Source organism: Gopherus flavomarginatus, chromosome 9, assembly GCF_025201925.1.
Source record: "Gopherus flavomarginatus isolate rGopFla2 chromosome 9, rGopFla2.mat.asm, whole genome shotgun sequence".
NCBI lineage: Eukaryota > Metazoa > Chordata > Testudines > Testudinidae > Gopherus > Gopherus flavomarginatus.
Window position 1 is genome coordinate 92,666,057 of NC_066625.1, and position 15,233 is coordinate 92,681,289.

The 15,233-nt window shown below is 49.9% G+C and overlaps 2 protein-coding genes across 6 annotated transcripts in view; one reads left to right on the forward strand and one right to left on the reverse strand.

Moving 5' to 3' along the window:
• PPIP5K1 (diphosphoinositol pentakisphosphate kinase 1) overlaps window positions 1-14,116 on the forward strand; it is a 232,533-nt gene extending 218,417 nt beyond the window's left edge. The window contains exon 32 of one of the 2 annotated variants that reach the window (XM_050967208.1): window positions 13,745-14,116. In XM_050967208.1, the coding sequence (XP_050823165.1) occupies window positions 13,745-13,746 (2 nt within the window). In that variant the 3' untranslated portion in view covers window positions 13,747-14,116. Of the gene's footprint in view, window positions 1-7,779; window positions 8,218-13,744 lie in introns of those variants that run through there. The other variant, XM_050967207.1, reaches the window with a different exon arrangement.
• The window catches only part of MAP1A (microtubule associated protein 1A), a 119,506-nt gene that overhangs the window by 43,099 nt on the left and 61,174 nt on the right, over window positions 1-15,233 (reverse strand). Inside the window, exon 1 of one of the 4 annotated variants that reach the window (XM_050967177.1) lies at window positions 2,545-2,621. The exons of 2 other annotated variants lie outside the window; for them this stretch is intronic. Coding sequence is in view for 1 of the 2 variants with exons in the window: in XM_050967174.1 (XP_050823131.1) it covers window positions 2,545-2,571 (27 nt within the window). In the remaining variant the exon portion in view is untranslated. Of the gene's footprint in view, window positions 1-2,544; window positions 2,622-15,233 lie in introns of those variants that run through there. One more of the 4 variants, XM_050967174.1, reaches the window with a different exon arrangement.

A 15,233-nucleotide genomic window follows, 5' to 3' on the forward strand; every position in this document is an offset into this window, starting at 1 on the left:
GTCCTGGTGCACATCCCCTCCCTTGCTTTTACCTGCCTGTACTGGCCATTCACCACCCACAGCCCCTGTGCTTGAATTGTTATACATCCCCCATCCCCCACACCTGCTAGGGATACTCTTCCTGGTCAGTGCTGTGCTCATGGCACTGACATGGGGAGGAGCAGCAAATGGGGCTGTGCTCTGTATGCTTCACCTCAGGAAATTCTTCTCATGGATGCTTTGGCCTCCAAACCCATGCATCTTTCTGTACTCACACAGACTAAATGGGGCACAGGAGTGCCTACTCATCTCCCAAGGGGCAGATGAAAGGACCTCTGCATATGTGTAATAACGTCTATGTGAGAGGAGGAACATTCAGCTGAACTGCAACCATGGGGCAGTGGGGGAGGGAGGGGGGCAGCACCAGTCTCCTTGCAGCAAGCGGGACCCCCTAACCCATCAGCCCCTGCGGACAGAAGATGGGACCCTGGTCTGCCTGGAATGATGCCTGGCCTGGGGGGCTCTTCCCAGTGGGCTCAATGCTGCGTGGGAGTGGGATAAAGCCTGTCCCTGAGATCAGTCTGTTTGAACCAGAAAGCCTGTCTTTTCTGCAGTCAGAAGCCAGCAGGCACCAGCTGCAGAATTTGCCGCAGTATACGTGTGTATGCGTGTGAGTGAGTGTGCAGCAGCCAAGCTCCTCCCCTCCAGCCTCCTTGCTGTGTGATAAATGTGTCTAACTCCCTGCCTTCTTCCCTGCTCCACTCCCACTCCAAGTCCCAGCCCCTCGCCCTGGCTCCCCTCCCCCACTTAATTCAGAAGTCTTTTGTTGGCTTCACCAGACTTTCAATTGCTCTATCACAGTTCAGCAGGGTTTGCAATCTTCTTCTTTACACCAACCCCACAGCAGCAGCCTCTGGCCAGTGCTCATGGGGCCAAGCCTGCCCCTGCCCCTTGCCCTCTGGTTCTATCTAGACTAGGGGAAAAGCTTGTATTTCAAAATATTTTAAATGACACATTCTTAACAGTAGCATTCACAAGGTTTAACACCTTAATAATATATTAGCTAGTGGTGGTCAATCAGCTCTGGACGTGCCCTGTGAAACTAGAGCCCTCCACTTTGCTGATGGGACAGTGGGTCGCCCCCACCCTGTAACCTTGGGAATCCAGGACAGGAGCTGCATGCAAAGGGAGGGGCTCACCCAGTGCAGTGTCTGTGCTAAAGGGAAGGCACAGCAAGGGCAGGGGACTAACAAGGACAAAGACTGGGAGGACACAAGTGCTTCACTCTCTTTTCACATCCAAGGAACTGAAAATCTGAACACTGTCATTAGCCTGGATACAGAGCTGGCAGGACACGCATCCCCAGGACAGGAAGGTCAACTCCACACGCCCAACCACTTCATTCCTCTCTCTGGTGCCCTGGAAAGGCTGCATCACTCATACGTTTCACAGGCAGCATCCCCTTTGCCTCCCCCACAAACTGGAAGAGTTTGATGTTTTCTGGCTTCCTGTAGTGGAAGAATGAAGTGTTGAATAGCTCCAAGCCAGACTTTAGTTAATGCAAGGATACTGCTGTGTGTGTGTATGTGAGTGTGTGAGTGAGAGAGAGAGAGTGCACGCGCGAAGGGGGCTCCAGTACCCCTTTCCAATCCATTAACAGCATTGCACTCCACCTTAACACCCCACCCCCTTCCCGATTAGCATTAGCCTCACTCCAGCATCAGCACCATACAGACACCTCAGTCACCAACTCTTGCCAAGGGAGTGCCTGAGACACCTTGCCGCCCCCAGCACACTACCATCAGGCAAGGCAGTGCCAGCCCAAGCTCTGATGCTGCAGCACACTCCAGGTTCCTGGCACTCAGTATTTTTCCCTGGCTCCTGCCCTGTATTATCCATCCTGAGATATGTCTGAGCCAGAGAGATAAGTGCAGAGAACAGCTGAGCAGCCAAAGAATCCAGAGTCTCTCTGTCCCTGGGGCACTTGGGACAAGAGCAGCTGGCAAGGGGTGGGGTCCTCTTATAAAAACTAGCTCTGCCTGCAGCCACCTTACCCTCTTGTCACTGGCCTTTTCTGCCCAGACTCCATGCAGCATCCCCTGCCCTATTTCAGCAGATCAAATAGAAAAATTGCATCTGCCAGGAATCACTGCAAAGGTCTCCAGGAAGGGTGATGGCAGATCTCCCAACCACTCCTTAGCCACAGCAGGGTGAAACCCAGCCAATCCCATCCCTTTGGGATCAGACACAGCAGAGCTGGGGCAGCAGACAGGGTGGATCTCCATGTGCCACATATTATCCAGATTTCCTGTGAGCACCTCCAGATGGAAGGAACCCCTACCTCAAACTGATGAGTTGTTTTGGTACCTCCAACCCTTAAGCAATCCAGCTGGGAGATAAGCAGTGTCATCCCAAGAATGAGGCCAATCCTAGCTGTCTCGATCCTGCATGCCCACCCCCTCCCCACCCCACTGGCTGGAGGTCTCCATTAACTCTCAGTCGCCCTCGAACACCCATTCACAGCAGGCTGAGGGCACAGGATGGGAAAGAGGAGTCTGCACGTACCATAGGGTCCTGAGATGAGCAGCCCATGGAAGTAGCAGCCGCTGCTCAGGATGCCTGCAGAGTCACAGACACAAATGAGCTGCAGAAGGCAGCTGCTATGTCAATGCAAATCTGGGGGAGGAGCTGGCCAGCCTCTCTCTGACACCCATTCAACAATGCGCCAGGCAGACTTAACCCTCTCTGGGCCTGTCTTCTCCTGGAGAACACCCGGGACCAAAGCCTACCCATAGCCCCCCCCACCCCCACCCCCCACACACTGCTCCCAGATCATCAACCCTTAAGGCAGGCGCCAGAGCCCAGCCACAGCACGAGCTCCCTGTTAACCCCATGGGTGCCAGTGCCCAGCACCAGGCACCTCCATGTCTTCCACCTAAGTCCTCTGGGAACCACAGCCTGGCCCCAGACACCTCCACACCATCCTGTTAACCCCTTGGGTACCAGAACGTGACCCCAGGCACCTCCACACCATCCTGTTAACCCCTTGGGTACCAGAACGTGGCCCAGGCACCTCCACACCATCCTGTTAACCCCTTGGGAACCACAGCCTGGCCCCAGGCACCTCCACACCATCCTGTTAACCCCTTGCGTACCAGAACATGGCCCCAGGCATCTCCACACCATCCTGTTAACCCCTTGGGTATGAGAACATGGCCCCAGGCATCTCCACACCATCCTGTTAACCCCTTGGGAACCACAGCCTGGCCCCAGGCACCTCCACACCATGTTGTTAACCCCCTGGGTACCAAGCCTGGCCCCAGGCACCTCCACACCATCCTGTTATCCCCTTGGGTACCAAGACTGGCCGCAGGCACCGCCACACTATCCTGTTAACCCTTGGGTACCAGAACGTGGCCCCGGGCACCTCCACACCATCCTGTTAACCCCTTGGGAACCAGAGCCTGGCCCCAGGTACCTCCACACCATCCTGTTAACCCCTTGGGAACCAGAGCCTGGCCCCAGGCACCTCCACATCATCCTGTTAACCCCCTGGGAACCAGAGCCTGGCCCCAGCACCTCCACACCATCCTGTTAACCCCTTAGGTACCGGAGCCTGGCTCCAGCACCTTCACACCATTCTGTTAACCCCCTGGATACCAAGCCTGGCCCCAGGCACCGCCACACCATCCTGTTAACCCCTTAGGTGAAAAAGCCTGGAATCAGGCTCTAAATCCATTAACCCCTTGGGTGCCAGAGCCCAGCTCTACAAATGGCCACATATTCCTCATTCATTAATGCCCTGGGTGCACCAGCTCTCTGTGGCCCAAGAGGAGAGCTCTGATACTTCATTAGCCACATGCCTTGAAATCCATGCAATTGGGTAAGGCTTCTTGCCCAGACGCTTTCCCAGCTTATTGTTATAAACATGTTTCTGGCTCCCCTGCAGGCAAGTTGCTACCTTGTTCAATGGAGGAAAGTACCTGCCCCATGCTTGGAGGAGAGCCTGTATTTTAGTTTGATATGTATTTCAGTTATTCCCAAGTTGGGCCGGGGCCTCATGTCATGCCCAAACTATACAGAAATCTCCTTAATTAGCATTTGAAATATTGGCCAATATTTTGGCTGCCAGGCGCAATATCATCTATCCCTCCCTGATGGGGTTTATTAAAGTCCGACATGGTTCAGATAACTAAAGATAGTGAGTAGCTCTAATAATCGCACAGTCAGGACCAGCGCTAGGGGTTTTAGCGCCCTAGGTGCACGGCAATTTCACCGCCCCACGCCCTGGTCCCGCGGCTCCGGTGGAGCTTCCGCAGTCGTGCCTGCGGAGGGTCTGCTGGTCAGCGGTTCCGGTGGAGCTGCTGCAATGGTGCCTGCGGGAGGTCCACCGGAGCCGCGGGAGCAGCCTACCATCCGCAGGCAGGACTGCGGCAGCTCCACCGGAGCCGCAGACCAGCGGACCCTCCGCAGGCATGACTGCGGCAGCTCCACCGGAGCCGCCTGCCGCCCCCTCTGGCAAAATGCCGCCCATCAATAATCCTGGCGCCCTAGGCGATTGCCTAGGCCGCCTAAACGGAAGCGCCGGCCCTGCGCACAGTATGAGGACCGTGACCCCTAAGAACTTCTGCCTTGGATGCAGAAGAAGCCTTTGATCACGTGAATGGGGAGTACATGCTATAGACCCTCCAGAGCCTGGTTTCAGGCCTGTTTTTAGATGATGGATTAAACTTCTATATAAGGACCCCACAACTCTAATCTTAACCAATGGCATAATTTCACATTCATTTAACCTTCTCTGAGGTACCATATAGGGTTGTCCCTTCTTCTGTTTGATCTGGCCCTAGAGCCCATGAAGATCACTATAGGCTCTCACCCAAACATTTGGGTATTAAGATTGGCCCACTGGCGTACCACTAGATGGTATATGCTGATTCCTTTCTGTTTATAATGAACCTTGAAATCACAATCCCTGCCCTTCTTGCATTAATCCAATACTTTGGCTCACTTTCAGGCTGTAGCATTAACTGGGAAGAGTCAGAACTACTTTAGATTGCCTGGCTGCCTTTTAGCAGGGCTTTCTCCCAGTGGAATTTTCAGAGGCAGTCAGAGGCAGTTAAATACTTGGGGATACAAATAGCAAGAAACCTTAAAAAAACTGAAAAAATGAATTTAGACTCTAACCTTCTGCAGCTGGCAGAAAACACCAATCAATGGCAGGCACATTCACTGAGCCGAGGGGTGGGGAAGGGGGATGAATCCAGTTCAGATTAATGTTTTACCTAGACGTTTATACATTTTGAGTGGGCTTCCTGTCATCATCTCACCATTCTATTTTAAAAGATTTAATAGGATTATTGAGACTTGTTTACAGGGCCTAGCACAACACCCCAGACCATCTTGGAGGAAGCTTCAGCTCCATCCCGCTGGCAGTAGCTTCAGACGCCCAGACCTTCATAACTATTACGTTGTCTATTTCATGTCCAGGTCTCTCACTATTTGCAACACATAAACAACAACATCCCTTATGGATGGGGATTAAAAGAAAATGAATTAAATCAATCCTCCTGTTGGGATCCTTATCCTACCCTACAGAGAAAAAGAAAATGGCCTCTGTAGTGGCGACCAGGAGAGTATGGACCATTTTGACCAACAGATTCCACTTTCACTCTTCACACCATATAAAAGCCACTACATGGGGTAATAGTGATTTACAGATTGGCAACCCACCAAACATATGGAGGGAATGAACAGAAAGAGTTAGAGTCCTCTCTCAATTGGTTGGTGATGGGGGAATGGTTCATTCGAGGTGTTACAGCAGTATAAGCTACTAGCTACAGCAGTATGGCAATATATACTGCTAAAATCTTTCCTGACCTATCACGTTAGCCCAACACCCTGAGACTACCCAACACCCCTGAAGTACAGAACAGTAAAGAAACTCCACACACTTCCCATATATGTTTTTCTGATGGAAAAGGTCTCTGATTCCTGAAGTGATCACTAAATCCTCAGATTAGAGTCACAGAGTTTAAGGCCACCAGATCATCCTGTCTGACCTCCTGTATATCACAAACCATCAACACCACCCAGCACCCACACACTAAACTCAACACCTGAAATCAGACCAAAGCATTATAACCCCCAGGAGACTAGGCTGTTATCAGCCACAGGCAGAGAATCGGAGAGACTGAGGTGCACCAATGTTAAGAGTCCCCACAAAGGCGGGAGATGATTGAGATATACCAGATGATCTTGGCAAGTGACCCGCAACCATACACTTCAGAGGAAGGTGGAAATCTCCCAAGGTCACTACCTATTTGACCCGAGATAAAATCCCTGCCTAGTCCAACTTATGGTGATCAGTTAGACCCTGAGCATATGAGAAAGAGCCAGCCAGCCAAGCACCTAAGAGAGAGACAATGCGTGGTACCACCTCAGAGCCCTGACCCATCTTGTCCAATGTCTCATCTTCGCTATGTTTATCCCTGATGCTTCAGAGGAATGAGATTAAAAAAAAGAGAGATAAAGGGCTAGATTGTCTTCTAAAAAGCTCCACAATGGTCAATTGTATAGCACAATGCAAAACTTGCTTCTATAGACGTATGTTAACATTTAATTCAACAACAACAGAAAGTATTTAGAATGTACTAGACACTGCAAAGACTACATAAAATTAAAGCTCTTAACATAAGACCATAAGCTCTTCCTTCAGATAGAAGCTGACACTGTGGCAAAGATAAGGGCACACTCCTGCAAATGTTGGAGAAATATCCTCCAGTTAAACAGGTGTGGAAAGCAATTGACACTAGAATTAAAATGATTTGGGGCTTTAGCAATCAAACATCAGTAGAGAACAACATTAGGATATTTACCTATGAAACAGGGCCTCTCATCAGCATAGTATTAATGGTTCCTGAGAGAAGCCGTGATCATGAAGCGAATGATTTTACAGAGTTGGAAAAATAATGGTGTTCTGATCTCCCTGGCCTCGCAGTCAGCCATTGTCCTCTCCAGGGATTAACTATGTGAGTTTAAAGATATCCAGGCTGCATTTTTACAAACACTGGACTAAGGAGTTCCAAAGGCCCACTGACAGGTCTAGATCTCCTGCTGCTTCCCCTTCTCCCTCCTTGACTCTTCACCTGCTTCTTTTTCCTCCTGCTTTCACTCTTCCCCGCCCTGCCATGTCTGTGTTGTCCCCTCATTAATTGTAAAGTTTTGATTTATCTGATTTTATAGTTTAATATTATGATTGTTAAAAAGTTTTTTGCACATGTATGCTAACGCTATGTTGTACGTCACAGACGGTCATTGTCTTTGTACATACCAGCCCCCTTTGGGGCTGGGGAAGGAGCGTTATAACACCAAGGCTGAGTCAACCTGCCCATCCTTGGCCTCGGGGTGGTACTGCCTAGTGGCCAGAGTCAATATGGCTGCCCTTCCTTGCAGGTCGGTGTGGTCTAGTGGCCAGAGCCAATACAGCTGCCCTTCTTAGCAGGGCTGCACAGCCCAATAGCCAGTCAATACAGCTGCCCTCATTAGTGGGGCGGTGTGGCCTAGTGGCCCATGTCAATGTCACTGCCCTCTCTTGCAAGGCTGAGCAGTTTGATGATCAGAGGGTGGTGGCGACCAGGGTAGGGGGACCGGGCACTCCCTACTCCACTGGGTCACAATCCAAAGCCTTAGCAGTGGTGAGTGTACTTGTTGCTAGATCACCAGGGATCCAACCGAAACATGTTGACTTAGTTCCTGATCCAACGGTTAGTCCCCCAGACAACTTCCTACTGTGTCTTCCAGGGGCATGGTCCAGATGTCATCCATGAAGCTCCAGGTGGTTCTGAGGTCTCCTGGGTATCTGTAGGAAGCTGACTATCTGCCTGGGTCTTCGAGGACTTGGCCTCCATGATCTTGGACTTCAGAAGCTCCCAGGCGGGAACCTGCAATGTCTGTTCTCTCTTTGGCAGTTGGCCCTGACTGAGCTGGGTTGCTCCCTTTTATACTGATGATCCAGTTGGAGCATGCCCAGCAGGGGTGAGGGGGCGTCGCTTCCTCTGCCCAGAATACAGGGTTAATCCCTCCTTGTCCAGTGCAGGGCAAGTACACCTCATCACAGTCATTTTAAGTTAACAAGTTTCATTTTTCGTTTTCTTTTTGTATTGCGATGTTTGCATTGAAAAGTAAAAAATAACAAAACCTTAATAAAATACTAAACAAACCCTGGATGCCAGAGCTCAACCCCAGCACCATCACATGTTCCTCATTCATTAACCCCGAGGGTGCCAGAGCTTGCCCCCAGCACCTCCACATGTTCATCTGTTAACCCTCTGGGTGCCAGAGCTTGCCCTCAGCACCTCCACATGTTCATCTGTTAACCCTCTGGGTGCCAGAGCTTGCCCTCAGCACCTCCACATGTTCATCTGTTAACCCTCTGGGTGCCAGAGCTTGCCCTCAGCACCTCCACATGTTCATGTTAACCCCCTGGGTGCCAGAGCTTGCCCCCAGCACCTCCACATGTTCATCTGTTAACCCCCTGGGTGCCAGAACCCAACCCCAGCACCTCCACATGTTCCTCATGCGTTAACCCCAAGGGTGCCAGAGCCTGACCCCAGCACCTCCACATGGTCCCCATTTGTTAACCCCCTGGGTGCCAGAACCCGAACCCAGCACCTCCACATGTTCCTCATGCCTTAACCCCCTGGGTGCCAGAGCCTGACCCCAGCACCACCATCTGTTCCTCATTTGTTAATTTGCTTGGTGCCAGAGCCCAATCCCAGAACCTCCACATGTTCCTCATTCGATAACTCACTCAATGCCAGAGCCTGACCCCAGCAATACCACATGTTCCTCATTTGTCAACCCCCCGGGTGCCGGAGCCCGACCCCAGCACCTCCACTGGCTCCTCATTCGTTAACCCCCTGGGTGCCAGAGCCCAAGGACACAGTGAGCTCATTCATTAACCTTCTTGGAGCCAGAGCCCAACCTTGAGTGCTTCTAAACGCTTTCTATTAACTCTGCTGGTGCCAAAGCCCAGTCTGAGAAACCTCCCATATGCTCCCTCTTACTCCCTGGGTGATGGACTATGGTTTCATGAGCCTCCTTGTACTCTCAACATCCTTCCCCACCAAGTGCCCCTGCACCATTAACCTTGGTACTGTACCATTACCAGTACTGCCAACCCCAGGAAGCAAAAATCATTAGTCACACCCCCAAAATCATGAGATTGGACTGGAAAATCACGAGATTCATTCAAAGAATATATTGTGGGGTTTTTTTATTTTTGAACTCCTCCTTACCAATTGTGTGTGTGTCAGTGTTCCCTCTAAATTTTAACATCCATGTGTGGAATGGATTTTATGTGCACCAATATGGATGTGATGTGTGACACATTACCTTCATATTGATGCACGTAACAAAATTCATATGGCAGGGATGGGGTCAAGGGGTTCTCAGTGCAGGAGGGGGCTCAGAGCTGGGGCAGAGGGCATGGGGGGATGAAGGCTCTGGCTGGGGTTGTGGGATCTGGGGTGGGGCTAGGGATGAGTGCTAATGGCTGAGGGAGGAGGCTCAAGACTGAGACAAAAGGTTGGATGCAGGGATGAGGGCTACGACTAGGGATGAGGGTTCTGGGGGGAGGGTCAGGGATGAGAGGATTGAGGTGTGGGAAGAGGCTCAGGGCTGGGGAAGAGGGTTGGGGTGCAGGGGGCTGCAGGCTCTGAGGTGGGGACAAGGATGAGGGGTTTGGGATGCAGGCTGCCCCCAGCTCTGTCTCGTCGCAGTAGCTCGGGGCTGGGGGACAGGCGCCTCCCTCCAGCCACGGCAGCTCCAGCAGGGCTATGGTGGATCAAGGGAAGGACTCCTGTCACTGGCAGGTCCGGCGGACCTGGGCCGGGGTCCTCTCCCCCATCCACGGCAAGTCTGGGGTGGATCTGCACTGGTGCGAGAGGGGAGGGGCGCCTCTCCTGGCCACAGCAGGTCTGTGCTGGGGCAGGCAGTTTTGGTCCCTGTTGCAGGAGCTCTCACCCCCACATCTGCCAGCCCCCTGCCTAGCAATTAATTCTGCCCCCCCATCCAGCCCGCCCCTCAACAACTGTTCAACCCTCACCCCCATCAATTCAGTAACCCTCAACTCGATTCCCAGCCTCCCATCAGTTCAGCCCTCCCTCAGTGCACACCCCTGCTCTTACTCAGGTTCTTCACCCGCCTCTCCGAGGCTGGAGTGGGCAGCTCTTCCCCCTGCAAGGAGAGGGGAGAAACACTGTCCTATCCTCATTGCTCACAGTAGGGGAGGGGAGAATGGGGCAGAGCCCACCTGAACTGCTAGGCTCTTTGCTCCCTCCTCCACTCCCCCCTCCCCCCGGTGAGAATGGCTTTAGGTTGCTAGGGGAAGGGGGAAGGCTACTCTGCCTGCCATAGCTCTGACTGGTGATTCTGCACAAGGTGGCAGGCAAGTGGGATGGGAACTCAATCAGAGGGCTCGAATTTGCCAGAGAACTGGAGCTTCTTGTGCCAGTGATCACTGCCAGAATGGCTTCAGCCCTGGCCAAAATCCCACCATCGCAAAAACATCCTGAAAGCTGGCACCATTGTATTATCTGACCAAAGTGCTCCTTCATCACCCTGCCCCCGTACATTTCACCACAGCTGCCAAGTTTTGTTAAGCTTTATGTGAGATTTTATGCATGTTATATAATGAACCCATATTTGGCAAAGCTAAGTGAGGCCCTACACTCCATTTGATGGCATTTCTCTGACTGACTGTCTGCCTGTTGGTCTGGATGTAACATAGTAACTTTTGAACACAGCAGCCAATCACTTTCAAAATTTCAGGGAAAGTTCTAGGCATCAGTGGGCACAATTCTATTGATTTTGTTGAAAATTAGAAAATTGGAAAAGCCATTTGAGGGACCTTTAAAGACAGGCAGACAAACAGTCAGACAAATGCCATCAAATGGAGTGTACGGCACACTCCTCTTTGAGTTTTGGCTTTCACCTTCCACTGCTCCCCACCCTCCATTCTGAGTACCTGGTTCCCCCCTTTCGCTGCTCTCCCTCCTCCACTCCCTCCCTCCCTGCTCTAGGGTGCTGCTGCTTATCCCATCCACATTTTCCCACACTCCTCTCTAGGGTCCCCACTTTCTCCCCTTGGTCCCTGCTTCCCCTCTAAAAACCCTCTTTCTAATGCTCTCTTAGTCGTGGGGGGAGGGGGAGAACCAGGGACCCAGAGCTGGGAGTGTGTGGGTGGAGAAGCAGGGACCTGGATGCAGGATGAGAGTGGAATAGGAAGAAAGCAGGACCCCAGAAGGATGTGGGAGAGAAAAAGGGGATGGTGGTGGGGGTGTGGAAGTGGTGACCTAGGGAACTACAGCTCATCTTATATAAGCAACAAAGTGTGCGACCCTTTAGATTGTACAAAAAAGAGAGATACAGAGCCTCTGGCATGGGGGAGGTGAAAATGGGAGGCTACACAGAGCTCTAGCATGCAGGAGGTGGGGGGGGGCTGCAGGGATTCCCTAAAATGGAGAGAGGATAGCACACAGGGAGCTTGGGGGAGAATGGCGAGATTGGAGGTGTCCCAGTGTAAGCAATGAGCATAGACTAAAGAGCAACAAACCAAGTGATTCTCTAGTCATATTGGCAAATTATTTGTATATGACCCTAAACTTCAGCTTACCCTCAACATACCCTGCCCCAAGCAATGGCAGGGGCAGGATACAGAGCTGCACAGATCATGGCAGGTGTCGTGGGGCCAACAGGATGGAGTCCTGGGGAGATACCAGGCTACATGTGTAGGTAAGTTCCAGAGGGCGTCGGAAGTTGCGGTCGAGTGGGTGCTGTCTGGTGTGAGGGGGTCCAGAGGTGGATGAGAGAGTCCTAGAAGGTATCTGAGGATGACAGAGACTGGAACTGCTGAAGAGTGTGTGCAGTGCTAGATTAGGTGGGTGCTGTTTGCGGGTAGCTGGGTGCAGAGGAAGCTGAGAGCTGGTGGCTGGTAGTTAGTTGTGGACGGAAGGCCGTCTGGGGGTAAGCTGGGGCTGGAAGGCTGGCTGGGAGGAAGGGAGGGTGCTAGGGAGACTGGCACCAGTACTGGACCCCTCATCTTTTCCCTTGTGGCTGTTGCCACTGCTACCATCCGGTCCTTCCTGCTGTGATCCAGGGAGGAGGGAAGTGAGACCACATGGCTGACTGGCAGAGCAGCTGCCACAACAACCTCTGGTGGTCCATAACAGCAACTGCAGCTGTCCCTGAAGCCCAGCTGGATGTGTGACAACGCATCTGGGCTGCGGAAACACAGGCAGGGCTGCCAGGTGCATACCAGGCAAGGTGCATTACACAGGGAAGCCCTGTTTCACTGTACGCAGATACTGCACAGCTCCCTTCTTTCCTTCCAGTAGGCTTTAGTCTCATACACTCCCTCCGTCTCATATACTGAAAGAATTTCTTACTTGTTTTTTTTATGTATTAGGCTCTTACAATCCCTCTTAGCTCCCCTAATTTCCATCTTACATTTTACCTTCAGTCATTTTGGCTCCATTTTATTGGCTTTATTAGGGTTTTCTGAAGGATACCTGTTTGTCTTGAGTAACTTCCTGAACCTTTCCATTTAACCATTTTATTCCGCTCCACCATCACCCCCTTCTGTTCCCTTTCTTCTTTAGGGATACATACCCATATCTTCTGAGATCTTGTATGGTTGCTTAGGCATTCTCCATGTGGTCTAAGGATTTTAATTCCTTCACTTTTGAGAAGGTTCCCCGTTTTTTAAAACTTCTGTCTAAAGTGTTGTGGCACTGTGCAAATTTCTGGGACATTTCTACCTCACGGAACTGTTGAACTTAATCACATCATGCCATCTATTTCCTTGTGGCTCAGCTATAGTTAGGTGTTGAACCATCTGTGACACAGAGGTCCATGGGTGTTTCACTACTCTGTCAGCAATTCTTGTCAGGCCTGACATACTACACTTAACACACTGTTGTCATGATATATACCCAAATGGTGGCATGTAACATATCATTGGAAAACTAACTCACTGATCATTAATATTCTTGTGTGATGTATGCACAGGATGTGTACAGAGAGATAAAGTGGGTGAGGTAATATCTTTTATTGGACCAACTTCTGCTGGTGAGAGAGACAAGCTTTCAAGCTTACCCGAAGCTCTTTTTCAGGTCATGTGTACAGTTATGGATATGTGCTAGAATTATGGCCTGAAAATGTGTTTGGTAAGCAATGCATAGGTCCAGTTTGCCTTAAATACATATTTCTTAATCTGATTGTCTGACCAGCCTTGTCGTCAGGAAGAGACAATGAAGGCATATTTGCATAAAAAGTAAACAAAGCCATCAACCTAGTAAGTGGAGGAGACAGCCTCTTGCAGTGATCTGAACCTTAAATGATATGCAACTGAATCACCTGATTGTATATTATATTACTGCATTATAAATGTGGGGGGAGGGATAGCTCAGTGGTTTAAGCATTGACCTGCTTAAACCCAGACTTGTGAGTTCAATCCTTGAAGGGGCCACTTAGGGATCTGAGACAAAAATTGGTCCTGCTAGTGAAGGCAGGGGGCTGGACTCAATGACTTTTCAAGGTCCCTTCCAGTTCTAGGAGATTGGTATATCTCCAATTATTACCTATCAATAACATCTTTTATGAAAGTCTGTGACACACTAATAATTAGTATCATTGTGAAAAGCATGCATTAACACTATCTGAGAAATTATGGACACTTATTGATATTAAGCTTTCCTCTACAAAGGAAGAAACAGATTTTCTCCCAGACAAGAGAGAAAGGAGCATTGTTGAATCAAAACAATGGAAGCTTCATTTACATACAAATCAGCATGAGAGGAACAGCCCAAGGTCATCCTGCCCCTTGAAACAAGGGCCACGAACCCTGAGAAATATAAGGGGAAACAGAGTCATTTTGGCATCTTTCACCTAGGAAGACAAGGGAAATCAGCACCTTGTACATCTGTGGAAGGTCCTGACTGACGGAAAGTCAGCCATAGCTGGAAAGACTGGTAAGAAAGCTATCTTGAGCCAAGGCTGTAACTCGTTAAGCCTTAGCCATTAGAAAGCATATTTTTACTTTTATTTGCTTGAAACCATTTTTGTTTTCATCACTTGTACCTGAACTCACTTAACACCTCACTCTTGTTGATTAAACTCATTTTACTTTTAATCTAAACCAACCCAGTGCTGTGTTTGAATTGAAGTGATTGTTAACTCCAGATTAATTAATTAATTGTGCTTTTCTCTCTTTAAAGGAGCAATGCACCTTATTACTTCTGAGTTTCCAGGAGAGGGCAGGACACTTCTCACAGCAGATGACTTTAGGGAAATTTGGGAGTGTGTATTGGAGTTAGCTTGCAAGCAATAACCAAGAGTGATGGAGACTAGGATGGAGCTGTTGTATTATAGGCAGGCTGTTGGAGTCAGAGAGCTGAACAAGCACTGCACAGTAAACAGATGCTTGGGGAACTGCATGTTTGTCTGCGGGCTGCTGGTGTCTGGGCTGTGAGCCACAGCAGCAGAGCATTTAAGACACCCAGGGTTGTACAGTGCAGGGTGACACAACCTCTCTCACTGGTCAGAGTTGAACCCCAAAATGTCATATGAATTCCTCTTACTTAGAATTAAACTGAGACTAGCCTCTCTTCATGGTTGCTCTGACACTAGCTGTCCCCAAGAAGCAACTGTTTAAACTGTTGAGAAATTGCTTGTAAACTTGGTCTCATTGTGACATCTGAGCCATTTATATGTGAATAGCTGAAGTCATCCATTAGTATAATTATTTCAGACTTCGTTGTCTCTTTGACCTGCCTATCATCTGTCCTCTACAACCTATTCTGTCTTCTCCAAATAGTGCTCAGCCAGCTATTACAGTGTCCCACTGATTTGCCGTCCCATCACACCAAGCTCCTCCTTACAGCCAGGCATTCCAGTTTACCTCTTTTGGCTTTTAAGCTTCTCACATCAGTATGCAGATTCATAACATTTTAACTTTTAGCTATGTACCTACTTTTAAACTCCATAAATCGATACCCTCTTACTTTCTCCAGATTTACCAATGAGATCTCAAGCAGACCCTACTCCAGCTGTAATTTCTGTTCTTATCTTTTCCCAGATAAAGAGTTACTAGAAGTGTCTTTGTCTGACCCATGTGATCATCAGCACCTGTCACTAACTTCCCTTCAGCTTCTATCTTAAATAATCCCCCAAAGCCAATTTTCTGTGCCAATATG